General features: G+C 25.5%; 4 protein-coding genes across 5 annotated transcripts; 2 read left to right on the top strand and 2 right to left on the bottom strand.

Moving 5' to 3' along the window:
* Nucleotides 1–686: 686 nt before the first annotated feature.
* LOC127286041 (ADP-ribosylation factor-like protein 6) lies at nt 687–12418 on the top strand. 2 transcript variants are annotated; one of them, XM_051312325.1, is made up of 3 exons: nt 687–1090; nt 10502–10681; nt 11928–12418. In XM_051312325.1, exons 1-3 carry the CDS (start codon nt 1006–1008, stop codon nt 12137–12139), a joined length of 477 nt encoding a protein of 158 aa, XP_051168282.1. In that variant the 5' UTR covers nt 687–1005; the 3' UTR covers nt 12140–12418. The 2 variants fall into 2 exon arrangements, with proteins under 2 accessions (XP_051168282.1, XP_051168281.1); XM_051312324.1 differs by having other exon boundaries at nt 693–1183.
* Nucleotides 4801–8418, bottom strand: LOC127286024 (muscle M-line assembly protein unc-89-like). The gene is made up of 6 exons (XM_051312303.1): nt 8216–8418; nt 7628–8106; nt 7154–7495; nt 7032–7073; nt 6448–6582; nt 4801–6326 (listed from the first exon to the last, which is right to left on the bottom strand). The coding sequence occupies exons 1-6, from the start codon at nt 8226–8228 to the stop codon at nt 4884–4886; spliced, it is 2454 nt and encodes an 817-aa protein (XP_051168260.1). The 5' UTR covers nt 8229–8418; the 3' UTR covers nt 4801–4883.
* A 6285-nt stretch (nt 12419–18703) lies between the features above and the next one.
* Nucleotides 18704–24993, bottom strand: LOC127286038 (BTB/POZ domain-containing adapter for CUL3-mediated RhoA degradation protein 3). The gene is made up of 4 exons (XM_051312319.1): nt 24387–24993; nt 22974–23286; nt 22680–22878; nt 18704–19548 (listed from the first exon to the last, which is right to left on the bottom strand). Exons 1-4 carry the CDS (start codon nt 24670–24672, stop codon nt 19342–19344), a joined length of 1005 nt encoding a protein of 334 aa, XP_051168276.1. The 5' UTR covers nt 24673–24993; the 3' UTR covers nt 18704–19341.
* Nucleotides 24994–25555: 562 nt separating this feature from the next.
* Nucleotides 25556–26800, top strand: LOC127286043 (intraflagellar transport protein 20 homolog). Its single transcript, XM_051312329.1, has 3 exons — nt 25556–25722; nt 26155–26309; nt 26563–26800. Exons 1-3 carry the CDS (start codon nt 25599–25601, stop codon nt 26674–26676), a joined length of 393 nt encoding a protein of 130 aa, XP_051168286.1. The 5' UTR covers nt 25556–25598; the 3' UTR covers nt 26677–26800.
* Nucleotides 26801–27389: the final 589 nt, after the last annotated feature.

Below are 27389 nucleotides of genomic sequence, written 5' to 3'. Positions count from 1 at the left end.
AACATATAATTATGTATCATTTATTGCATTTTATTGAAATATGATTGACACTCTTTTTACGTGTAGAGTATCATAAAAATTATTTTAAATTAATTAATAATTGCACTTTTTAAATTAAGAAATTCAAAAATAAAAATCATTACATTCCTTTGAGGAATTCTTCAAAAAATGACTAGAGGGATGAAAATGATAAAAGTGAGGTTAAAACATAAGCAATAATAATATAAAATAAGACAATAAAAATTCTTTATTTAATCTATTTAATTTAAAAAATAAGTAATAGAGTTTAACTAGAAGATTTTAAATTTACTTAATTTTGTCAAAATTTAGACAATTTACTAATAATGATTTTTTTTTTTGTATGTTGGTTTAAAATTCGCGCCAAATGTGTACAATTAGGGCGCACTCACACCTTTTGGCTGCCTGCCTGCCTGCAGGAGTTGTCATGGCAACGTGAAGGAGTAACAGAGATAGTAAATTCAAATTTGAATTTTCTCTCTTTGTTACTCCTACACGTTGCCATGACAACTCCTGCAGGCAGGCAGGCAGCCAAAAGGTGTGAGTGCGCCCTTAGGAAACAATCACACGTTTGCATTCAAGCAGTGTTGTTTACATGTTGCTATGGTAACAAATAAGAGTAAGAGAGATAAATAAAAGTATATTTTTATTTGTGCATACCATTGGGTTGTGATTGAAACTTTATTATATGGAGGAGGAAGTAATTTTTTTTTGCAATTTCAAAAAACAAAATTCAAATGTAGCAGAACATATGTATTATTCTTGAAAATTAAAAGCCGAAAGAAATTTGACAAAATTTCAAAAATTTGCTTACAATTTTCAAGGATAAATATATATATATATGTATACTTATATGAATAAGAGAGGGTGGGATTTCCATTTCCCACCTCCACAATGCAGTGAATTAACCCCACAACAAAGATGTGATTATTGACTTTTTAGAACGAAATAACGAACAGTAGTAGAGTTAATCAGAAAGGCTTAAAAATGGGTTTATTTGATCGTCTAGCCAATCTTTTAGGACTGAGAAGAAAAGAAGTAAACGTTTTGGTTGTTGGACTAAATAACAGTGGTAAGTCAACGGTCATAAATCATTTCAAACGCGAGGAAGACCGTTGCATAGACATAGTACCCACTGTCGGGTTTAATGTCGAAAAATTCGCATGTAAGTTTTTTTTTTTCAACTATAAAAATGATGAAAATCATCAACGATGTTTGTTTGTTGTTTTGCGTGGCTATATAATATAGCTTTTTATTTTTTATATTTATATCATTGCAAAACCCGCATTGAGATTCACAATTTTTATTGCACCTGCATTCGTATTTTTAATATTTAATTTGCAATTATTTTATATGTTACATTGTATATACATTCTTTTTTATTTTAACATTTCTATTTTAATTGATGGATTTAATACTATTCAATTTTCATCTAGACATAAAAATGATACTTTTTTGTAATATTAAAAATTGAAGGATAAAATTAGGAAAAATATTATTGATTTTTTCATAAATTAATTAAATTATTTAAAATCATCAATTAAAATTCAAATTATTATAGAAAATTTCGTATTTTATTTTTTATTATAATATTAATAAAATGTAATTTTTTTTGTGAAATAAATAAATTTTTTTTGAAATTAATCCTTATTTTTCATTTTTAACCTTATTGGTCTCCTTTAAATTTTTTTTTTTGTCATTTTCATATGAAAGCTGAAATTTTTCCCAAATGTTAAAAATGAAAGATGAGCGTTAATTTTGAAAAAAACAACTTAATAACTAATTTTTATTTGTAAAAACTTTTTTTGGCATTGAAAAGTACATGAAAAATCCTTCATTTACAATTTAAAATACATTAAGTTTTTTCATAGTTATAAAATTTAATTAATATTTTAGGGATTCATTAAGTTTTTTCATAGTTATAAAATTTTTATTAATATTTTCTGAATTTATTACTACAAAGCTGAAGTACGCAACGTTTATGATAAACAATTTTTAAAGAAATAATTTTTTAGAATGAAAAAGTTTATATTTTTTTGCTTAGAAATTATTTCTACGTAGTTTTTATTAATCAACAAAAATTATATAAAACAAATATTTTTTTAGTTAAACAATTTTATAATTGTTACTGTTAAATAAAAATTGATTTTCAAACGGCAGGCCTCGGATCGACTTTAAGGCACAAAAAAAGTCGTTTTAGTCAATTTATGTTTCAAAAAAAGTCGATTTTTTTTTATTTTAACTTTAATTGGTTAATAAATATTTTACTTTAAATTACTAATGTTATTAGATATTAAGTTCATTTTATTAATTCTGTAATGAGAATAATTCTATAAAAATATTATCAAGAAAATTTATTTCGAATATTTCAGAATCGAACAAATTGTAAGACAAATTTTCAAAATTTTATTTAAGGCCATCCGGGAGAAAATAATGGTTTTGTAGATTTCTTCTCATTTGAAAAAAATAGAATATTTTAGGTTGTAATTTTTTGGAAATAATAGAGGAAGGTACCCTGCCAGGGGCTCTTCTCGGAATTTTGCATAATCTTGATAAATAATTATTGAAAAAAATGTTTAAACATTGGCAAAAAGGGGTTTCGTAAATTACTTCTCATCTTTAAAGGATAAAGTATTTCTAGTTGGCATTTGGAGGAATAATAGAGGAAGGGTCACTGAGTGGGGCTCTTCTCCATTTTTGCAATAATATTTTGAGGAAATAATTTTATTAAAGATTTAAAGTGGAGTAATTTGGGGTAAGTTAGTTCAGCAGCGGCCACTAGCTAGAATTGGCGCCACCTTCTGGGCCACTGACACATAGATTCAATGTCTGTGTGCTCGCCTCCCCTACTGTCCCCACTTTTATCAAAAATCAAACTTTTATAATCACGATTTTCAATACTTTTTTATAAAATTACTTGTAAAAATGGAGATGATTCTTAATCAGCTCGCCCTCATCTAATTAATCCGACAAATCCGAACAAGATATTTCAAGTTATTTACGAGTAATATCTCGCGCGGGAAAACACTTTTAGGTTAGGGATTTTTCCCGGATGGCCTTAAGTAGAACAAATTTCTAAAAAAAATCTTAAAGTTTCATTTTTATAATTTTTTTAAGTTTAATTTAAGCAATTTATTTGAATTAGAAATTTTCTCATAGTTTTTAATTTTGATGATCAAAAAAATTTCATGCAATACTTAATCAAGTTTTACAAATTTTTAAATAAAAATTTTTTTTTATAATAATTTTGGTAGAGTTAAAGTTGAAATTTTTAGAAAATAATTGAATTTCAAAAGATTTTGTTAATTTTCAGTCAATAATTAAATTTTACAGAACTAAAAATAATTTAACAAATAATTTTAGATAAAATTTTTTAAAAGTAATTGAATTTTCAAAGATTTATTATTTAGATTTTTGAAATTAATTGAACTTCAAGTGATTTTTAATTAAAATTTTTTGATGATTTCTGTTGTTAAAAAATTTATTAGAAATTGCAGACAAAAATACAATAATTTGAAAACTTTTTAAGTGAAAAATGGTTTCAGATAGTTGAATTTTCGAAGAATATTATTAAAAATTATTGAATTTCAGGAGAGTTATAATTGAAATTATTAAATTTCAAAAAGTTTTAGATGGAAAATTTTAGAAGCTTTTAAATTGAAAATTTTTTAAAAATAATTGAATTTCAAAAGATTTTGTTAAATTTCAGAACAATAATTATAATAAGACAAATTTTTCATGATTTCAGTTGATAAAGAATTTATTAGAAGTCACATAAAAAATTGAATTCCAAAATTTAATTGAAAAATGATTTTAGATAATTGAATTTTCGAAGAATATTAGAAAAATCATTAAAAATAATTGAAATTTTTGCAAATAATTAAATTACAAGTGATTTTGAATTCAAAATTTTTTGTAATTTTATTTGCTAATTTTTTTTTAAATTATAAACAATTATTAAATTTTATAAAAATTTTAATTAAAAAATAATTTAAGATAATTGAATTTCAGAAGAATTTCATTAAAATTATTAAAAATAATTAATTTAGTGAAGAATTTTAGTTAAAAATTTGTTAAATAATTGAAATAAAGAAGATCTGAAGAAGATCTGCATTGTATACTAAAAAATACGTATTTTGTTTAAAATTTTTTTTAAAAAAGATAAAAAAGTCGAAAAAGTCGCATTTTATTAAAATAATTAGAAAAAAGTTGTATTTTTGCAAAAAAGTCGAAAAAGTCGTAAAATCCGAGGCCTATTAAACGTTAAACATAAACGATGCTGAAGTACAATTTACTAGAGTATTAAATCAATCCAATAATTTAATTTTTGAATTGACTTTTTTTTAAAGAATATAAAATATTTAATTTTTACAATGAAAAATTAAAATCCACTTTATAAGTATTTGATTATTTTCTAAGCAGTCTTAAATAAAGAAAAATTGTCAACTATTCAGTTTTAGAAATCATAAAAGTTATGCATGTTAACAAAAAAAAAAAAAAATCAACATTTTTTATTTTTTTTACTTACACATTCCTGAGTATACAATTGTCGAGAAAAAAAATTAAATTAAAAATAATTATTTATTTAATAAAGTATATAATAATAATAATATTAATAATAAATAAAAATATGCTAATTTACAACAAAAAATTTGTTTCGTAAATCACTTATTCATTTAATTTTATTATAATTTATTTTTTTAGAAAATAATTTTATTCGTCAATGCATAAATAATAGAAAAAAATGAACAGTAAACAAAACTTTTTTCTCAATGAGTTAAAAAAAAACTTTTTTGAAATATTAATATATAAAGCAAAAGTTTATTATTTTACGTTTGTATTTAAAATAATATTTGTATTATTATTTACTTATCTTTTTTTTCATTTGAATTCTTGTTGATAGTTTGTTTTGTAGGACTTTTTGCAACGCGTCTCTGTTTTGTATCTTTAATTTCACTAAGATTCATGTCAATCAAAGATTGTTTTAAACGTTTAATATTTTTCTCAGGATGCGGTGTACTTGTAATGAATTTTGATCTTAAAACTTTATCACTAGTATTTAAATTGATTGTTAACATTTTTGTTGGTGAAATATTTTTATCAAATTTTGGAATTTGTAAATTTGTTTGTTTAAATTTAACATTAGAAATTGTGGGTGATACTTTTGTTTTTGATGAAACTAATTTCTTGAGATTTTCTAATTTTTTCAATTTAATTATTTCATCAGATGGCAATGTTTTTTTTGAAGGTCGTCCTACTTTTTTCGGTGATATTTCAATTGGACTTGTATTTTTTTTCGGTGAATTTGTTGTTGTTTTTAATGGTTTCCTTAAAGGGCTTTCTAATTTTTTCGGTGATATTTTCATTGGACTCGTATTTTTTTTCGGTGAATTTTTCGTTGTTTTTAATGGTTTCTTTAAAGGACTTTTTACTTTTTTCGGTGATATTTTCATTGGACTTGTATTCTTTGTCGGTGAATTTGTCGTTTTTAATGAGTTCTTTAAAGGTCTTCCTACTTTTTTCGGCGTTAATTTTGTTGGACTCGTCTTCTTTTCCGGTGAATTTGTCGTTGTTTCTAATGGGTTCTTTAAAGGTCTTCCAACTTTTTTCGGCGTTAATTTTATTGGACTCGTCTTCTTTTCCGGTGAATTTGTCGTTGTTTCTAATGGGTTCTTTAAAGGTCTTCCTACTTTTTTCGGCGATAATTTTATTGGACTCGCCTTCTTTTCCGGTGAATTTGTCGTTGTTTCTAATGGGTTCTTTAAAGGTCTTCCTACTTTTTTCGGCGATATTTTTATTGGACTCATATTCTTTTTCGGTGAATTTTCTGTTGTCTTTAATGGATTCTTTAAAGGTCTTCCTACTTTTTTGGACAAATTTTTCATTGCACTCGTAATTTTTTTCGGTGAATTTATTGTTGTTTTTAATGATTTTTTTAAAGGTCGTCCTAATTTTTTGGATGAATTTTTCTTTGAACTCGCATTAATTATCGATGAATTTATTGTTGATGATTTTGAGAATATGCCATTTTTTTGTGGTGAAATTTTCTTTGGACTCATATTTTTTGTCGGTGAAATTGACGATGGTCGTAAAATTCTTTTCTCTTCGGGAATTATTTTGTTATCGTAATTTTTTGTTGATACAGTATTTTTTGAATCATCTTTCTTAAGCATTATTTTTGTATTTTTAAGATTGATATTTTTATTTGACTTTAAACGCTTTAATTTCTTTGTCTTTTTCTTTAAAGGACTTGAATTTCTCGTTGAATTATCTTGTTCCGTTTGTTCGTCTGTTGAATTCTCTAGATCCTAAATGACAATTTTTTTTGTATTATTAATTTATTGGTGAAAAAAAAGTCATATCAATAAAGAATAAATTTTATTAAATAAATAATAAAAAGGTAATAAATAAAATAGTAAAATTAATTACTTTTTGTTTAGTTGCAGCTGAGGATTCAGTTCTCGTAAAATACTTGGCAATATCAACTTCATTTCCTTTAGACTTGGTAGCACTTTTTGAAACTGAATTTAAGGAACGTTTTTTTGTTTTGTTGATACGATATTTCTAAAATGAAAAAGAATAATTTACAAAATGTCGAATTGGAAAAATTGAAAAAATTTAGAGGTGAAAGGGAAAAAATTGTTAAACTGCAAAAATTTCAATAAATAAATTGCGAGTTTATAAATTATTCCAACACCTCATAATTTCAAATAAAAATTACAAACAATTTATTGATTTTTCATTTCTTATAATAGTTGAATACTAAGAAGGTGAAGGTTTATGATAAACGATTTTTAAAGAAATAATTTTTTAAAATGAAAAATTCTACAATTTTTTGCCTAAAAAATATTTCTTGTAGTTTTCATTAATCAACAAATTATAAAGAAATATTTTTTAGGCATAAAATTGTAGAATTTTTCATTTTAAAAAAATTATTTCTTTAAAAATAATTTATCATAAACGTTGCGTACTTCAGCTTCGTTGAATACTCTCAATAAATTCAAATTACTTACATCCGAATAACGTTTACGTTTCGGTATAATATCGTCCAAATCCTGAAAAATAATAAAAATTATTCTCAATATTCAATGTAATCGAAATTTTTTGTAAGTTTTGTTTAATTATTAATTCTTACCATGTTGTCTATCAATGTAGTGTCTCTTGTTAATCTTTGCCAAGAAAATAAGAGATTCTCTTTATATTCAACAGTTTCTAATGCATCAGTCAAATCAAATTGTTTAAAAGGTTTGAAAAATGGCTTTATATCTTTTTCTGTTTCTTGTGGAAGCAGTCCATCGTATTGTGATTCCACTTTAATATTAAAAGGTCTAATTTCCTCAAAATTATATTGCAAATAAACAGTAACGTTTATATAATTATCCATTTTTACATTATAAACTTGTAATAATTCAATTATTATATGTCTATAAGTTTGATCTCTATCGATAGTGCAATTTGCATATTGCTTTAGAGAATTCTAAAAATAATATAATTTTTATCGATTAAAATTATATAATTTATTAATTATATTATTTTATAAAAATGATTTTTAATAATTATCAACAGCATTAAATTAAATAAAATAATAATAATAAATTTAATAAATTACCTGAAAGTTTATAAATTGATTCATTCTATTCTGATAACAATGAATGCAGTGTTTACATTTTTTAATGAATTCACAAAAAGTATCGATATCAATTACGGGCATTTCCTTCCAAATATCATTGACATCGATAAACATTGGAAAATTCCATTTACCTAAACTTAAACCACTATTAGCTTTTAAAAGTTGAACAAAATATTTAATTTGTTTATTGTTTTCATCCTTTGCTGGAAATTCAAAAACACATTCATCCTTGACACTTTTTATGCAACGTAATCCAACTAATATTAGTAATTCATTTTTTATTTTTAAAATTGAATTTGATGTTTCATCTTCTGAATTACTGGTGATAAATGAATAATTGTTTATGTCATTTTCATTGATTTCAGCAACATTTTCTAAACGATTATTTGTATCATTTTTAAGTTGTTCTAAGAGTTTTATTTCATTTTTCAAGCGTGCTTTTTTTGCCTCCAGAGTCGCTGGTAAAATTGAAAATTAATTCAAAATTAATAATTTTTAATTTACACATTACTGATAAACAATTTATTATATATTTATTTTTAAAAGTTGGGTTAGGTATTGACTTACCGGTACGATTCATTTTTCACTGCTTTTCTCTAAAAAAAAAACTACAGCAATAAAATCACATAGTAGAATATAGAAATTTCACAATTTCACTTGTTAATCAAGATCGTTTATGTGCATTTTAATTAATTAATGTTTTTTACATTTGAATTCAATTATTTGAACTATAAATACAAACAACAAACAACCGTTGTGTTGTGCAGTGATTCTCATTAAACGCATTGTATTGACAGGGTTGTGTAGTTGCATGTAAATTTCAGTGATTAAAAGTTACGTTGTTACGTTACACTTAACGGATATTAAAGCTGCGTTCATTCTTCCGCAGGGTTGTGAAGTTTCGCGTCTGTCTCGCGTTGCCTTCTTATCATGGAGCATTATTTACACCTTCGGCAAAAAATTTTCTTCACTTTGCATTTTCCGAAATACACTTACCTGATTGGTTGTCCAGAATCTGATTCATTGTGGACAACCAATCAGGTAAGTGTATTTCGGAAATTTCAAAGTGAAGAAAATTTTTTGCCGAAGGTGTAAATGCTCCATTAGGCTGTGTCAGTTCATCGAGATATTTCGAGTTCAAGATATGACGTCAGAGGCCTGGAGGGACAACAAACAGACGACACAATGTTATTCTTATGGGTAAAAAAATTTGTTTCCACTTTCATATAAATTTTACTCATATTTTAAACATGGAAAACGGTTGTTGACATATAATAAAATTAAAATGTGTGTTGATAAATTAATTTTGTTATATATTTGATTCAATTCCATTAATAGATTTTCTGAATTCGTGATTAAATATAAATTTTGAGGTTAGGGGTGTTTGTTTACTAATTCTATTTTACATTTTAACAACATTTCAAGTTAGTAAACAAGCTTATCTAACCTCAAAATTTATATTTTATCACGAATTCAGAGAAGCTATCAATGCATTTGAATTGAATATATAACAAAATTAATTATCACCACACATTTTAATGTTATTATATGTCAACAAGCATTTTCCACATTTAAAATATGAGTAAAATTGATGAAAGTAGAAACAAATTTTCTTCCCTATAAGAATAACATTGTGTCGTCTGTTTGTTTTCCCTCCAGCCATCTGACGTCACACCTAGAATCGACTCTTACGTCACAAGTGACAGAGCCTAATCAGAGATGGGTAAAAGTGCTTTTCTAGAGGTTTTCTACGTATAATACATAAATGACGTGTTATACGTATAATACTGTAGAAAATCAGGTTTTCGACATTGTAGCCGCATCAATGGCAACATAACCTCATTTTGTTATTTACTTTCTGGTTTATTGTTGGTAAATAAGTATTAATTAATAAATAAAATTTTCAAATATTGGTCAATTGAAAACTTTCAGTTGAGTTAAATAATATTATCTTATTTGCAATAATTTTGTAAAAAAATTTTAACATATTAAGTGTGTTTTCGTTCTCAATTTAGAAGAGAAATACTAATATAATTTAAATTTTATCAAATCATTGATAATTAATTTTTGCCAATATCAAAACTTTTGAAAATTGGAAATTCGAATCAAGCAGATTTAGGGTTATGTTTCTCAAAATTAGCCTTATGTATAATACACATGTAGAAAACTCATGTATAATACGTGTATTGGGATCAGAAATCACGCGAAACTGACCCACCCCTGAGCCTTCTTGTGACAACCATCTTTGTTTTTTATCTCTTTCTTTTGTATATGTTAGAGAAACACGGAATGAAAACATGTCCACCACAACAAGGCTCTCACCAGATGGCGTATCGCAGTATTTCAGATCCCAATATTACAAGTAAAATTCATTGTATTATACTCGAGGTTTTCTACGTACCCATCTCTGCTTCTTATGGAGCATTTACACCTTCGGCAAAAAATTTTCTTCGCATTTCATTTTTTCGAAATACACTTACCTGATTGGTTGTCCACAATGAATCAGATTCTGGACAACTAATCAGGTAAGGGGATTTCGTAAAATGCAAAGTGAAGAAAATTTTTTGCCGAAGTTGTAAAGGCCTAAACACAATAGAAACGTAACCGGAATCGTAATTGCAAACGGAAGAATTAGTAAGAGAGGAACAATATATGACTATCCTTCTCTAACTCATTCTTCCGTTTACGATAGCGATTGCGATTACGGTTACGTTTCTATTCTGCTCAGATCTTATATGCTCCATTAATATATACGATTTTGCATTGTAAAACCATTATTTCAAAATGCTTTTGTACGTTATTTTTGTTGAAAACTATTCCTTTAAAAAGGGAATAATAATTTTTTTGTTTCAGTTAAAAATGTTAGTTTTACGGCATTCGATATGTCTGGTCATGATCGGTATAGATCTCTGTGGGAACACTATTATAAAGATTGTCATGGAATAATATTTTTAATAGATAGCACTGATAAATTAAGGTTGGTAGTCGTAAAAGAAGAATTGGATATGTTGCTTCAGCATCCAGACGTTGAAGGTAAACCTTATATTTAATAATTATTTATAAATATTTTACAATTATATGCCTAAGTAGATTTGCTTCACAAAACGAGTTCGGGAACGTGAAGCATGCGTTAGGAAAGGACAGAGATGAACTCGTGTTCTTCTTTATCGCATGCATCTCGTTCGTGAACGACTTTCGCGAAGCCATTGTACGTTGGCCTTATGTTTTACATATGTTATATTGTACACTAATAGAGCATTTACACCTTTGGTAAAAAAATTTTTTATTTTGCATTTTCCGAAATACACAAACCTGATTGGTTGTTCACAATCTGATTGATAAGGGACAACCAATCAGATTTGTGTATTTCGGAAAATGCAAAATAAAAATTTTTTTTACCAAAGGTGTAAATGCTCCATCAACTACATATGGTAGGGTTTCCATTGTCCCCACTCGCCATTTGTCATAATTCTCGTCAACTACCGCACCTTGCTCTAGTAAAAATTTAGTAACTTTACTGTTAAAATTAAAAGTTACTAATGGAGTCCAGAATCTGATTCATTATGGACAACCAATCAGGTAAGTGTATTTCGGAAAATGCAAAGTGAAGAAAATTTTTTATCAAAGGTGTAAATGCTCCATAAATTTTTACTAAAGCAGGGTGCGATAGTTGACGCGAATTATGACAAATGGCGAGTGGGGACAATGGAAACCAACCCATATATATTGTCCTTCCAATTTGACAGTATGTTGTAAAGTCGTGACACTTCTATAATAATTTTATTAGTTTGCGGCGTATGGGAAAGATGCCAATGTCCACACTGGCCAAAGTTCCTATTCGTCATTTTTCATAATTATCGGTCAACTACCGCACCCTGCTCTAGTAAAATTTAATTTTATTTAAAAAGTCACTAAATTTTCAGTAAAGCAGAGTGCGGTAGTTGACGAGAATTATGAGAAATGTCGACTGGGGACAATGGCAAGCTTCCCATATTTTAAGGTGCTTTTATACCTCCAGTATTTTGGTCAAGCAATCGGCTAGATTGAATTTTCACGGTTGTATCACTGAATTTGATTGGCTCTAACAAATATTCCATTTCCACCGTGAAAATGAATATTGTTAGAACCAATCAAATTCAGTGATTCATCATGAAAATTCAATGCAGTCGATTGCTTGACCAAAATACTAGAGGTATAAAAGCACCTTTAGGGTGAAATTATAAAAATAATGAATTGGGTTATGCAAATTATAAATTTTGTATTTAAAATCACATTCTAGGTCGAAAAATCCCAATACTCTTTTTAGCCAATAAAATGGATTTACCAGATTCTCTTACAACAGTAAAACTTGTTTCTGGACTTGGTTTAGAAAAAATTCACAATAAACCATGGCACATAAGAGCTACAAATGCAGTTACTGGAGAAGGATTACAACCAGCGATAGAATGGCTAACTGATCAAATAAGAGATATTTATATCAATAAGAGGTAGCCTTCCATCGATGAATATCAAAATTAATTTTTAAGGGAGTTAATTTTGAAAAAAAAACTATTCACTATTTAAAATGACAACAATCTATTGAGTGAGCACAATAATAATTAATACTGAGTTTATATATAGATTTATATTTTCAGTATATATGTATACACTGAAATAATCCGTCCATTTACAATCATAATATATAATTATGTAAATATACAGTCTTCTTGAAATTCTGTATTTATGATATATTGACACAGAAATATAAGTTACTTATTTATTTGTTTTTAACTGTTTGAAATATTTGTGTTTATTAATTCTCCAAATGAAAATTGCATTATTGTTTGTTATTTCCGAGAAAATTTCTTAAAATTTTTCGTAAAAAAATATACTCATATTTAATTTATCGTCGTTAATTTTTTTTTCATTATTTTAATTCAAAAAAAGTTTTAGCTGGTGTATTTCTTCACAATAATCAATTATCCTAAAGGAAAAAGCATTTTATTGTCTTGTTTTCAAGTAAATACTGTCGTAAAAAATTTTCCGAAATTTTAGTTTGGATATTGCACGGAGAGAAAAATCAAGCGTTTGTAGTATGGGAGCCATCTATGTTAATTTTGTATGGACGTTCCTGCATAAGAGGCGTGGCCTTATGGAGCGGTCACACCTCGCCTGCAGGAGCAGTTGCCAATGGCAACCGTGTAAGAGTAAGAGAGATGGAAAATCTTCTATCTCTCTTACTCTTACACGGTTGCCATGGGCAACTGCTCCTACAGCCGAATTGTGACCGCTCCATTATACTACAGTTGCATAAAGACCTGAGCAGAATAGAAACGTAACCGGAATGGTAATCGTAAAATTCGTAAACGCAACCGGAAGAATAAGTTGGAAAAGGACAAAAAATCTATCTATCCTTTTCTAACTCATTCTTCCGATTGCGTTTGCGATTACGATTCCGGTTACGTTTCTATTCTTCTCAGGCCTTAAAACTATACCGAAAAAGCATAACTTTTTGCAATCGTAGTATGCTGATGTCCCATGCGTTTAAAGGTAGAACTTTCATGCTCCTGCTTAGGCCTATAAAAAACCAAGGTGGTTGTCACAAGAAGACTTCGGGGTGGGTCAGTTTCGCGTGATTTCTGATCCCAATAGATGTTGCTGCCTTACTAGACCTACTTTTAATTAATAACTTTCTATAAATATACTCTAGAAAATATGCCTACACATTTCTGACCTTATTGTCTGACGCACATGTTGCCATGAAAACGCAGGTATTAGATAAGGACAACTGCCACACCCTGCTCTAGTGAAAATTTTAGTAAAAACTGAAAGTTACTATAAAGTCACTAAATTTTCACTAGAGCAGGGTGCGGTAGTTGATAAGAATTTATGTCAAATGGCGAGTGGGGACAATGACATCCTTCCCTTAAGGTCAGGTACAACTCGTCAAATGTAAACAAACATGAAAATGTACGTAATTATTGACAAATTTGCGACAGCCTTTTTTTAAATAGAAAATAAAAATTGTTCTTTCTCTATGTGAAAATGGAAAATTCATATATAAAACTACAGCCTGACACCTTATTTGACTAATAATATGAATAATATTAATATAATTACAATAAAATGAAAATTACATTGAAACAACAATTTTCTCAAGGTTACGAAAACAAACCATTTGAGTATATCTGAAGCACGGACGTTATGAACCTAGATGGGAGAAAGAGTTGAGCGATTGGATGGTCACATCTTGGAAAGGGTAAAATTCTGAAATTATACCCCCACCAGAGGACAGAGACTAGGTCTTTTACCCCTTCCCACACTATTTCTCCCATTCAGGTCTACTTCGCCTGTGCTTTAAGGCGCTTGTATACCTCACCGATTCCGAGTATACTTCTGTCGTGTACCATTGGGGTAAAAGAGACAAAAGATATTTCCATATCTTTTACTCCAATGGTACACGACGCAAGTATACTCCGGATCGGTGAGGTATACAAGCGCTTTTAGAAATTGGGATCTGAAATACTGCGATACGCCATCTGGTGAGAGCCTTGTTGTGGTGGCTATGTTTTCGCATTCCGTGTTTCTCTAACATATACAAAAGAAAGAGATAAAAAACCAAGATAGTTGTCACAAGAAGGCTCAAGGGTGGGTCAGTTTCGCGTGATTTCTGATCCCAATACTCAAATGGTTGTGTTTGTTTACATTTGACGAGTTGCACCTGGCCTTAATTTTAGACATCACTACATTATAGTCTGTAGTTTAAAAATTTAAATAAAAATTAATAAAGAGAAATACAAGTAGTTATCGGAGAAAGTAAATATATTTATTTACTTCATAGATATAATTGTAATTTACAAACGGCTTTTATTATATATAATATATTGTACATTATTGAGAAAGTGTGTAAAAATTCACACACACATTTTCTATTTTCTTCAATGAAAATACGTTCATACGATGAGAAAATATTACTACATAAAATTTAGAATATATATATATATATATATATAATTATAATAAATAAATGCAACGACTGATAATGCAATTTTATACGGAAGATTTTTATGTGAAATAATCCTGGTCCAAGATATTACCCCAAGTAGTATACGTAATATTAAAGGCGCTTGTATACCTCACCGATCCCGAGTATACTTCTGTCGTGTACCATTGGAGTAAAAGAGACAAAAAGATATTTCCGTCTCTTTTACTCCAATGACGCAAGTATACTCGGGATGGGTGAGGTATACAAGCGCCTTAACAGTCATATTAAAATGTCCGCCTCATGGTAATATATTACTGATATAATTGCGTAATATTACGGCAATATTACTGTAATATTACGCTTATTTGATTATCATCCCGTGTATTTTACTATAAGTATTCAGACCGTTAAATCACTTCGCATAAAATTTCTCCCATATATATGTTCGATTAGTCATTTCATTTAATGCAATTTTTACATTTATACATACAATTTATACATATCAACTTCATAAAATGTAAACTTTTGGCACATACATATATGCGTTTTTTTTAACATCTACTTTTTTAAAAAATTGTATAATTGTCTTGAATAATTTAAGGGCATGCGTAAATAACTTTTTTTTAACGTATCTCACTAGTTGAGGACTGTAAGTCACTATTTTGTATTTTTTCATTTTAGAGCTATAAAAAATTAAATAATATTTTTTTGAAACTCTTAATTTAATTAATTATTCAATCATTTTTATTAATATTCAATATTTTTAATTTACAAAATTCAAATAAAATGACTCGCATGAATATATTCCCCAAATCTCATATTTGTCATTAAAAATTGCATTGTCTGTCCTTGTCTCACACATAAGCTTCTGTGTGTAAGACGAGGATAGATAATGCAATTTTTAATGACATTGAAATGTCTAATGATATTTATATGAAATTTGATTTATGTCAAATGAGATTTAAGGAATATTCATGTGAATGAAATATTGATGAGAAATAATTCATTGATACGAGTAAAAAAATGTTTAATTAAATAATAATTTTAATTATAGTTTTTTTTTGTACGAGTGGATTAGATTTTTCATTAATGACATGAACGAAAAATCTAATTTATTAATAAATTAATAATTTTCTTAACAATTATTTAAAAAAAAAATAATAATTTCTTTTTAACGATCAATAACGCCCTTAATTACGATTTGACTGCAAAAATTCTATTCGTTTAAATTTAAACTCTATGTAAATATAATGAATTTTAAACTTTGTTTGGTGTTTTACCTTCATTCTACATATTATTATATAAACATTAATATTAAAAATGACTCTTCAGATAATACGAACTTTTTCAATGAAAATATCTGTTAAATACTGATTTTTCATCTCATTAACACTCGCATTAACAGCAAAGAGAGAATATAAATAATTACAAATTGCAATTATACGTATGTTAAAAACAATAAAAAGCCTATTTTCTTCTTTTTATTTTTCTACATTTTAAATCGAAAAAAATGTCGATTTTTTGCTGAAAATTTTTTAAAACATTTTGTTATTCTCTTTATAACAAAATATTAATTATTCTTTCTATGTAATAAATTTATAATTTAAAAACTACATTGTTTATTTAAATAATAGCTATATATATATATATATATATATATATATATATTATATTGTATGTAAATTCCTTACATAGAATGTGTAATTATTAGACACTTTTATTTTAATAACAGTTTTTTTTACATGTTTCTATTTGTAATTTTTTAAAATATTTACTTCGTTATGATCAATGAAGGATATATAATTGTGTGATTTTTTTTTTCTTTCACAAAACCCTGTAAGTGTCACCATGTTCTTAATTTATGTTTTAAAGAAATTTTGCAATTTTTTTTTATTTACTATTAAATAAATTTACTAATAAATTAAATAATAATAATAATAATAATAATAATAGGGTCAATCCATAATGTTTTGACTAAAGTATTTAAAAAAAAAAATACAAACAATTTATTACAAAAGTGTAAAAAAAAATTATTAAAATTTATTAACATTGACTAAATTTATTATTAGTATAAATTGATAGAAGCATTTAAAGTTATGAAATAATAAATAAAATAAGATTTTTAAATTTAACTAATTTTGACGATTTGAAAAATAAAATTAACACTTTGACGATTTTCGCGATTTTTAAACCTTAATAACTTTCTTTAAAAAAAAAAAACGATAATTAAATTTTTCAATAAAATTCTTTTTATTTTATATTTTGTGATCTTAGTACCTTCAAAATCATTTCTGCATAGTATTATATAATTTTTTAAAATCAGTCGGCAATGAATTTTAGTCGAAATATAATGGATTGAGACAATAATAACAATAATAATAATAATAATAATAATAATAATAATAATTATTATTATTATTAATATTGACAACATTTCTTGTTTCAAGAGGCCAAGTAAATTAATAAAAACGTATTTAATTACATAGAATGAAAAATGTACTTTATTATCTTTTTTTATTTTAATTTTTCATCATTGAGCACTAAGATGTCATTTTTTTTTTAGTGTGCGTGTTGTTCTATCAGTCACATACAATTATTATACAAATTAATAAAATTAAAACGATATTCAGTTATTTGACATTTACTATAGAGACTAACAGTCAATCTCTAATACGAATTTTCATTTCATTTTCTTTTTTCTTCGACTATAGACATTTTCATACAAAAAATATATGAACGAAAAAAAAAATTAGTTAATAAATTAATAACACAAGAGACAATTTTTCACGCATACAAGGACGTAAGATTGTACAATTTCCAGTTCTGCTTACTGCAAATATTATAATAATCATAATATTATAATATTTTATAAATGTAAATAAATATTATAATATAATATTATAATAATTATCATTTAGTAAGCGGAAAAATGTTTAAATTTTTATAGAGAATATTCTCAAATTCGCGAAAAGCAATAATTGAGATATATATATAATATATAAATGATGGTCCCTCTTGTCGACAGCCGTTAATTAAATTATAATTATAATATAGAAAACTTATTTGAAATTCCCGTTCATTTGCAAAAAAAAAAAAAAATTCTCCCACAATTTCCTTCTATTTTATTCTCTCTATTTTTCAATTTATCTAAAACATCGAATCGAAAAAAAATCGATAGTTTAAAAAAAGAAAATTGTTCCAATATGCAAAAACTAATAATTAATTTTTCTTTTGTTTTCATATTATTCAAAAATGTTTATTTTTGCAAAAGTTTTATTAATTATTATATCATAATTTTTATATTTAAAAATTATTAATTTTTGTAAAATTAGGAAACTATTTTTAAACAATTATTAACATATAATTTCTTCTCAAATTATCATTCTTTGATGAAATTTTTTTGTTTCACAATATATAATTTTTGCTGTACAAAAAATTCGAATCTACAAAAGAAGTGAAACATGAAATTAAATTATAAAAATTTTTATCGCATGCGATACAATAAAATTTTTTTTTCATTTATTCAAATTTTTCCATCGATGAAAATTATAGCAATTTACGAATTAGAAAGAATAAGAGATACAATTAGAGTTCAAAAATTAAAAAAAAAAAAAAAAAAACAGAAAATATTCTGTTTTAAATAAATTGAATATTAGAGAAAATAAGTTAAGAGGAATAATATTCTTTCGCGAAAAATTAATATTGTTATAAAAAATAGTAACAAATAACTACTATTTCAAAATATTAGTAATAGTAAATTATTACTACAAAATAATAATAATAATAATAAATAATTATTACTTGAAAGTAATAATAATAATAATAAATTATTCTAACTAAATAATTATTTTCTGGACAAGAAGAAAAACGGTTTTTCTTTTCTGAATTCCAAATATAAGAAAGTGCCTTCACATTTGAAACCCATTGACCTCATGAAATTCTAATGACACATTAAAAATTGACACAAAGAGACCTAGAAATTTTTCGGCATAAGGCTTCGACGTATCACTGGTTTTTTTTTCTATATATGTGTATATATAAATATATTTATGAATGTTTGGCACATGAAATCCGCGTATTTCGTTTGCGCGAACTATTCATCTTACTGAAAAAAAACTGAATAAAAAATTCAAATTCTCTATTATCGGCCCAAAAAAAAAATTAATATTCTCTCAAAAAATTGAATCGTGAATTTTGAAAAAGGCTCAACTCTAAAAACCGTAAGAGTCATTTTCACTATCTATTGTTATGCAAAAATAACACTTACGCTTTTTCGAGTTCAGCTCTTTTCGAAATTCACAATTCAATTTCCATTCAACGCCTTTGGTAATCTTGTGTGTGTGTATTTGTATGTGTATAAATCTAGAAATTTATCCTGACTCTTTTTTATTTAATGAAAAAAAAAAAATCTGATTTTATTTTCTTTGGTGCTCTTTCCTTTTTCGTTTTTTTTTTTTGCCATTAAAAAAATTTTTTTTTTTCTTGCGAAATATTATTTTTTCAATTTCTTTTTGTCATCAGAAAAATTGCAGTCTATTCGCATAATTTTTTTTTCCCCCCCTTCTTTTTGGAGAAAAAAGTGGAGATTACTTTTTCCACGCGTGAAAATAAGAAATTGGCAAAATTTGCCGAATTTTTATTTTAGATTGGCACGTGTTTTTAATGTGCGAACAACGCCCCAACCAGTACGAATTGCTAATTGAGATGGGGGAAGAAATGTGCGGATGGGTCAGTTGGTATTTTGTTTATTTGAACGAAGTCGTGCGAGACCAGTACGTTCGCCTTCTTCTTCATCGGATGTACATGGTGGTGCACCACCTTGCACTGCTCCCCTCGACGATGTCGCTTGCATTAATTCTTGATCAGGTCCATTACGATGCTCATAGAGCAAAATATTTAATGTTTCCTCGTATATTCGCGCCTCTGGAAACTCGACCTAGAGAATAATATTAGGGTCAGTTGGAGTAAATGGGGACAAGAGGTTTTGGAGCTTAATTTAAAGTTTTAAAATGAAGTTCAACGTCAATATTTTAATCTCAGATCACCTACAAGAGGTTTTGAGTATTGCCAAGCTTTTATCTTGACAATTGGCAGCAAGATATAAAAAAAAGTTATCGTTCAATGCATAAAAACTTGAAAATCAAAGTTAAATTGTTTCAGTATTTTGTCGAGCATTTCAAAGAAAACAGACTTAAAAATCATACGAAATTTTTTTCTTATTCCTTATGACTCCCATAACAGAAATTTACTTGAATTTTTTATTTTTGTCAATTTGGTTAATAATGACAAGCTGTCCTCATTTACCCTGAGTTTTCAAATTTTTGGGGTAAATGGGGACAGCTTGTTATTATTACCCAATTTAACAAAAATCAAAAATTCAAGTGAATTTCTGTTATGGGAGTTATAAGGAATAAGAAAAAAATTTGGTATGATTTTTAAGTCTGTTTTCTTTGAAATGCTCGACAAAATACTGAAATAAAAAAAAATAAAAAAATTTTAATTGGTTCAACTATTATATATCTACTACCAATTTTTTTCAAGTTTTTTCATCCCTTAATACAGTAATATACTTAAGGAAACTTTTTTCTTAAAACTTTCTTAGAAACTATGCTGTCCCCATTTACTCCAAATTTTATGAAATTTTCTAAATTTTGGGGCATTTAAAGCTTATCTAAATTTTTTTCTGCTGCATAAAATTAATCCTGGGAATGTAAATAACTTTAAAAAAATAAACCCGCAAATATTACCTTTTAAAGGAAGAAACTTACGTAATTTGTGAAAAATAGCGATTTTGTCCCCATTTACCATTATTATTTCGAATAAAGTCGTTGCGGCCTAGTTTCTTTAAAAAAAAAAAAAAAAAAGCAATTGATTCTTTTGGTAATGATTCTGTATGATATCTAGGGAACAGGAATTACAGGAATTCATGTAAAATATTCTATTTCCCTTTTAAGAATTAGAAATTTTTTACCTCCATGAAGTTGGCGTCGACGCTCAGTGCCGAAAATTGTTTTTCCATAGAACCAAAAATGTGAAATTATTTTTTCTTAAGATTTTCGGTCCAAATAATGCTTAGAAAAATACTTTTCAATGTATTATACGTGGATAGAAACCTTTTTAAAAATGATTTGACAATTTTTTTTCTCTCTTTTGTTTCTTGTTTTTTGTTACAAGCAGTCAAATTAATTTGTAAGTGAAAGGATGAAAAAAAATTGTTTATTTACACACATTTTTAGGTAATAAACATTTTTTTTTCTCATATCGCTGTTACAAATTTTTTTTTTTTTAAATGATGCAATTTTTGTTTACTATGGCTTATTTTCTACATAAACATTATTTTTTGGAAATTCTCTTCGGTGAAGTTGTAATTTATATGCAGAAAATAAGTCATAGTAAATAAAAATTGTATCATTTTTAAAAAAAAATTTCTAATAGTGTGAAATGAGAAAAAAAATTTTGTTAGATAAAAATAAATAAATTTTATTTAAATAAACAATTTTTTAAAATTAGAAATTTTTTTCTTAAAAAATGATCAAAACGAATATTTATGTACGTGTAGATTTTGGTGTGATTTAAAAGTTGTGAGAATGACAAATTTTTTTATTTTTTAATATTTCTTATACTTTTGAAATAAAAATGAAGAAAGTCCTAAAAAATCCTGAAAGTTCATAAAAATAATACTTTATATTTGGTGAGTTTTTATTTAATTTAAATTAAGTTTATAACCTTTAAACTGCAATTTGGAAAAAAATCACGCTTAGTGCTTTTAGCGGTCTGTCAGACCGTATTCCTTTTTTTTTGTGTATTTTTAGTGATTTTAAATTATGTAATGACAATTGTTGTATATATTTTTATTTTTTACATTAAAAAGAGTATTTCTATAATATTTTGTTGAAATTTTTATTGTTATTTATTTTACAATTCTTTTTTTTCAGTTTGTTTTTAACTTTGAAACAATTGTCATCTAATAGATTTTTATAAAATATGAAGCTTCTGAAAAGCTCAAGCTTATATTTTACTTTGATAAAAAGAAATTAAATAATTTAATAATAATAATAATAATAATAATAATAATAATAATAATTTAATCATTAAACAAAAAAATTAATTAACTAATTTTAAACAAAAATTAATAGTTCTTTTTACACTTTTAAAAATTTTTCAATATTTTCTAACTGCTAAAAAAGTGACACTTTTCCGCATCTTCTCCACTTTAAATTCATAGTTTAAGAAAAATAATAAAAATTTCAACAGAATTCCTTCTATTTCGTTCCCTACATATCATACAGAATCATTTTTGAAAGAATCAATTTTTTTTTTAACTAATCTGCAACGACTTTATTTGAAATATAATTTATTATATAATAATATACCTAATGAAAAAAGCGCGTTTTTTGTTCCATAGTTTCTTTTTTTTTTTGACCACCTAGAATGTTTTTAGAACCCAAATGATGTAATAAAATAAATATTTCATCGTGCGATTATAAAAATTTAAAGGGTTCGAAATAAAGGTGGTGCCTCCCCTTAAGTTGAAATTTTATTATAAAATATTTGTTTTTGTATCAAAAAAATAATTGAATAATTTAATAAAATGTCTAATGTATTTGTTTATTTTTCATTGCAATAATAATTTTAAAACACCTATATATAAAAAAAAACGAAGCTGAAGTACGCAACGTTTATGATAAACGATTTTTAAAGAATATAATTTTTTAAAATGAAAAATTCTATAATTTTTTGCCTAAAAAATATTTTTTTTTATAATTTATTGAGAAAACTACAAGAAATATTTTTTAAGCCAAAAATTATAGAATTTTTCATTTTAAAAAATTATTTCTTTAAAAATCATTTATCATAAACGTTGCGTACTTCAGTTTCGTAAAAAAAAATGATTTTATTCATTTGAACGTTCAGAAGTTTAGACACATTTTGATTTGTTTTCTAATTATAGATAATTTTGTAAAAGAATTCGTTATTTTTTATTTTTGTGAGAATTTTCAATTTTGTATATATATATGAAAAATAAAGAAATACATTTCTTTTTTCTAATTATTTGATAAAAATTACCTTCGTATGTTTCTTATCAGTCGCATAGACGATAGAATGGCAACAAACTTCAGCAACTTTACGTCCATGGCCGTAAAATGTCCAGCAACAAATTTCACTTGAACCAATCACGTCTTTTATGAATAGAACTCGACCACTAAATCGAAGACTCATCTTGTCAAAGAGTTCTATATTTTTCAATAAATTATCATCCGATGTACTGTAAAAAATTTTATTTTATTTTTTTTTCTTAGAAGAGAAACTTGATATTTTTTCTTTCTCTTAATGATCATAATTAAAATTTGAAAAAATTACCTTGTATATGAATATTTATTATTGTGTCTATTTACAAGTAATTTAACCACAGGTTTTGTGGTATTACTAATAAGCAATTGTTCCTCCCGTTGAGATGTTATTAAAGGGACACGACATATTGGCTCTGTTTCACGCTCCTTTTTTTGGAGCGCCTGTTCACAAGATTCCGCCAGTTCGCTTATACAATAATACTTGGCCTCAGCTAAAAGTTCTGCCATTTCCTTTGCACTTTCTGGTAAAGGCACTGAACCATCCCTTAGAAAGTTTAAAATTGTGCCAAAATGTTTTCCACAACGATCAATTAATATCCAACCTGTAATTACAAAAATTTCTTTATTAATATTGACAAAAATTGTTTTAAAAAAATACATTAAAATTTTTTAAATTAACACTTTAATTAATTTTATAAATAATTTTATAAATAAAAATTTATAATAATAAACATATATATTTCAAACTTATAATTATTTAATGAAAAAAGAAAAAAAGAATTTTTTTTCTGGATCACAGTTTTATACATAAAGTTTTAAAAAAATAAATTTATAGAAATATATTTAAAATTGTAATTTTTTTTTTATTTAATTTAAATTTAAAGTTAATTTCAAATTAAAACAACATTTTTTTCTATTAAAATTTAAATTTCATAACATTTTTTAGTTTCTTTTATTTTTCTTTATTTACTCATTTTATCTCTTTTTAGAATTAAATTTTTCTATGTTTTTATAAAAAAAAAATTGCATTTCATATTATGTTCTTAAAATTTGCTTTCTAAAAAATTACGATCGATAAATAATTTCACAATTGTTAAAATTACTTTCATTTCCAAATTTTGTACACACATATTTTCTGTTATTTAAATTACAATAATTTTTATTAGACACAAAGCATATTAATTTAATATGTTTTAAAATAATTATAACATAAACTTTTGACTTTTTACAAGTTAAATTTGTATGTTTACTGTCTTACATAAGAAAAATTATGATTTTATTGTCGAAAAAATTTAAAAGTGAGGCACAACATTTAAAAGCTTATAATTATATTTACAATTAACAAAATAATTATTTTCATCGTTTAATTAACTTTAAATAAACATAATAATATCCATTTATTACAAAATACAAAATTACATCATTTAAAGCGACAAAAAGTATAAAAGGGAGAAATAAAATTTTTTTAAAAATCACACATGAAAAATATAATAATTCTGTATCTATAATACTAAAATAACAAATTTTTTTTGTAAACGATAGCTCGAATTAAAAATTAATATCTTCAACAAAAGCAATGTAAAAATTTATTGAAATTAAAATATATCAAGAGGGAAATAAAAATTAAATATTACAGCTAATATATCAATGAAATGTGTAATTATTAATATTAATATTCGAAAAATCCGAATATAAAATTTACCTTCTGAATCGGTTAAAACTTCCATTCGACCACTGAACATTGCACGTAACATTGTATCATGTTTTCTGAGTGTGCCAATGGTAGTGTAATGCAAAGATCCGCCAATATTAAGTTTGACATATTCGGATGGATATTTAATGACAGATTGATGATCTCCTGACATAATGTTGACTTTAACGAGAAACGTAGATATGGGCGAAGAAAATAAAGTCGACGATGAGGGAATAAATGATGATGATTGTGATGATGACGAGATATCGTTTTTATCAAGTGTCAAATTCAACATTTAACACATGAATGTAACAAATTTATTGTGACTTAATTTTTTTTGGGGGTCTCAAAAAACGAACACAATTTTATTATGATTTTTTTTTTTTTTTGAGCTATATCTACGTCGTCTCTGTTAGCAACATTTTTTTTCACGATTTTCTTCTAGTCAACTGTCAGGCATGTATTTTTTCTAAATCTCCCTTAATACTACACTATTATTTCCTATTATCACTTTAAATCGAAAGAATATTTTGTGGATTTCTTTACATCTCTTTTACCGATAAATGACTTATCTAATGAACGACCATATTGACTTTTAGGTTTTAGCATTTTTTTTTCTTTTAAGTAATTTGCGCATGTGCAACAATTGGGCCAACACAATAAAATTAAATTTTAACTTTGTCTTTTTAATAATAGTTTCTTTCATTAATAGTAATAGTAGCGTTTTAACAAAATTAGACAACTTAGATTTTGTTTTTTTTTTAAATTGTCTCTTTATTTTAAAAAAATTGATAACTGTTTATCGAAAGTTATATCTACAATTAAGAAAAATCAGATGAACCAACTTTGTGAATAGTAAAAATTTGGCGCGAAATTTAAACTTTAAAACATTTAAACAAAAATTTAAATAAATAAATTAAATTAAATATACAATATATAAAACTAAATATATTATTATAAATATTGTATAACACTAAATAAATAAAAAATCTTTAACAATTCTAATTCTCACCTAAAAATAGTGGAAATAAAAATTCTTATTCTTTATTAAGAAATTATGAATAAGAAATTTTAAACACGAGTTTAGATCAAATTAAGGAAATATCTGTTATTGTAATACAATGTCAAAAATTATTGATTTTAAAATAAGATTTTTCATTTCTGATATGTTGGTGTCACTGGAAAGTCTAGCAACCAGCATTTCATTGTTTGTTTGAGAAAATGGCAGATTCGCTAGCAAAGTATGGTCTTTATATTGATGATTTGAGTAAAATACGAGTCTTAGATCCCGAAGTTGTTAATCAAGCGGTAAAATTAAAAGATGAAAGTCAAAATTTTGTCATCAGTAAGTAAGATAGATGGGATCAAAATGCACCAATTACTCTATTACTATTATCACCAACTTATATTCTATTTTTGGAGCACTTCACTTAATTCACGATTATACACATAATATAATAATATGAAAGTGGACAAAGAAATGTATTACATTAAAAAATTCAACTCACCTTGTTATATTTTTACACAATTAATATCTTATCCTTGTCACTTGTTTAATTGTTAAATAATAATATAATATTCATGAAAATCAGGAGCAAGTTTGTATCATTTTATATACCAATTTACCGATCGAACATTTCTGACACCTAGTGGCAAATTTTTGAATTATAAAAATACCGGTTGAGAAATTTAAAAATATTCCAATAATATAATTATAATATAAATGTAAATTAATTTGATAAAATAATATTTTATTTTTTGTAATTATTATATTTAGAAATCACGGAATTCAAGAAGAGTACTGATGAGTTTATTAACATTTTGGACAATGTAGGGCAACAAGTGGACAAGGAAAAGATGAAAGTGATTGGTGCACGTAATTTACTTCGTTCTGTTGCCAAAGAACGAGAAGAACGAAAGCAACAAATGCAGGTATTGGGAACGGTGGTCTAGTAACAATCTAGTAACTTTGACCCATTCTCTCCCTCCATTTTGTTTTTTCTACTCTTTCTAACCTATTAATTGAAGAGAGACAAAGAAAGAAAATGGAGGGAGAGAATGGGTCCCCACCAGATGGCGTATTGCAGTTTAGCCGATCCCAATAGGGAAAATTCATTTTTTTTTAAATTTATAACATTTTAAAAATGATCTCAATTTGAATTAAAAAAAATAATTTTAATTTTAGGCTTTAATTATGGAAAAGTCCATAGAACTGGAAAGACTTCGAGTTCAATATGATTCTTTAAAAAAAATTGAAATAGAGCAATTAGAAATTATTGAACATCTTGCAGTAAATTAGAAATTTATATTTTTTTTTGTGAGACCGTTGACAATTCTGTCCATATTAATATTTGTTAAATTAAAAAATTATTAATAATTATTGTATAAATAAATTAATAAATAAAAAATAATTTTTCCAGAAATTTATTTTTATTTAAATAAATATTTCAAAAAATTGAATACTTAGAAATTCAATTTTCTCCGAATAATATTTAAATGTGTATATTATTTTTTTCAAATTAAATTTATACACTTATTTCACAATTTTTATTATTTTTGTCAAAAAGTTTTTTCTATATTCTTTTCATTATTCTCTAAAAAAAAAAATATATATATATAATTATATTAAAATTTTTTAAATTTTCATTTTTTCAAAAAAATCTAAAATTGTCAAAAATTTTTTTTTAAATTTTAATAATAGAATAATTTTAAATTCAATTTAAATAATCACAGAAAACATATCAACAGTGTAAATTTTCATAAGAGGGGGGGGGGTAAAATTTTATTTGCGCACAGAAAAAACTTCTCATTGCTATGAAGTTTATGGACAAAAATTCTATGAAATTCTATAAAAAAAAAAAATTATGGTAATAAAATTTTTGTTATTTAAAAAAAATGACCAAAATTTTTCATTTATATTTTGTTCCAAAAAAAATCATATATCTAGACTGGAATGCATTTATTTTGTACTAAAAATCATGGCAAATAAAAAAGAAATGTTATAAAATTGTA

This window comes from Leptopilina boulardi, unplaced genomic scaffold (genome assembly GCF_019393585.1).
Source record: "Leptopilina boulardi isolate dan_hultmark-lab unplaced genomic scaffold, ZJU_Lbou_2.1 LbouV2_342, whole genome shotgun sequence".
In the NCBI taxonomy this organism is placed as follows: domain Eukaryota; kingdom Metazoa; phylum Arthropoda; class Insecta; order Hymenoptera; family Figitidae; genus Leptopilina; species Leptopilina boulardi.
Note: the sequence above shows the minus strand (reverse complement) of the source record. Positions and strands in the feature narration are given on the sequence as shown.

Bases quoted from the DNA above. Each gene is read 5' to 3' on its own strand.
- LOC127286024 (XM_051312303.1), bottom strand. The intron at 7,496-7,627 runs GTAATTTATTAA...TATTATTTTTAG, and splicing joins ATCAATTTATAAACTTTCAG to AATTCTCTAAAGCAATATGC. The intron at 6,583-7,031 runs GTAAGTAATTTG...TTTTCATTTTAG, and splicing joins AACGTAAACGTTATTCGGAT to AAATATCGTATCAACAAAAC.
- LOC127286043 (XM_051312329.1), top strand. From the start codon at position 25,599: ATGGCAGATTCGCTAGCAAAGTATGGTCTTTATATTGATGATTTGAGT. The intron at 25,723-26,154 runs GTAAGTAAGATA...TATTATATTTAG, and splicing joins AAGTCAAAATTTTGTCATCA to AAATCACGGAATTCAAGAAG. The intron at 26,310-26,562 runs GTATTGGGAACG...TTTTAATTTTAG, and splicing joins AACGAAAGCAACAAATGCAG to GCTTTAATTATGGAAAAGTC.
- LOC127286041 (XM_051312324.1), top strand. From the start codon at position 1,006: ATGGGTTTATTTGATCGTCTAGCCAATCTTTTAGGACTGAGAAGAAAA. The intron at 1,184-10,501 runs GTAAGTTTTTTT...TTTTTGTTTCAG, and splicing joins TAATGTCGAAAAATTCGCAT to TTAAAAATGTTAGTTTTACG. The intron at 10,682-11,927 runs GTAAACCTTATA...ATCACATTCTAG, and splicing joins TCAGCATCCAGACGTTGAAG to GTCGAAAAATCCCAATACTC.
- LOC127286038 (XM_051312319.1), bottom strand. From the start codon at position 24,672: ATGTTGAATTTGACACTTGATAAAAACGATATCTCGTCATCATCACAA. The intron at 23,287-24,386 runs GTAAATTTTATA...TTGTAATTACAG, and splicing joins AGTTTTAACCGATTCAGAAG to GTTGGATATTAATTGATCGT. The intron at 19,549-22,679 runs GTAATTTTTATC...ATTATTCTCTAG, and splicing joins CTGATAAGAAACATACGAAG to GTCGAGTTTCCAGAGGCGCG.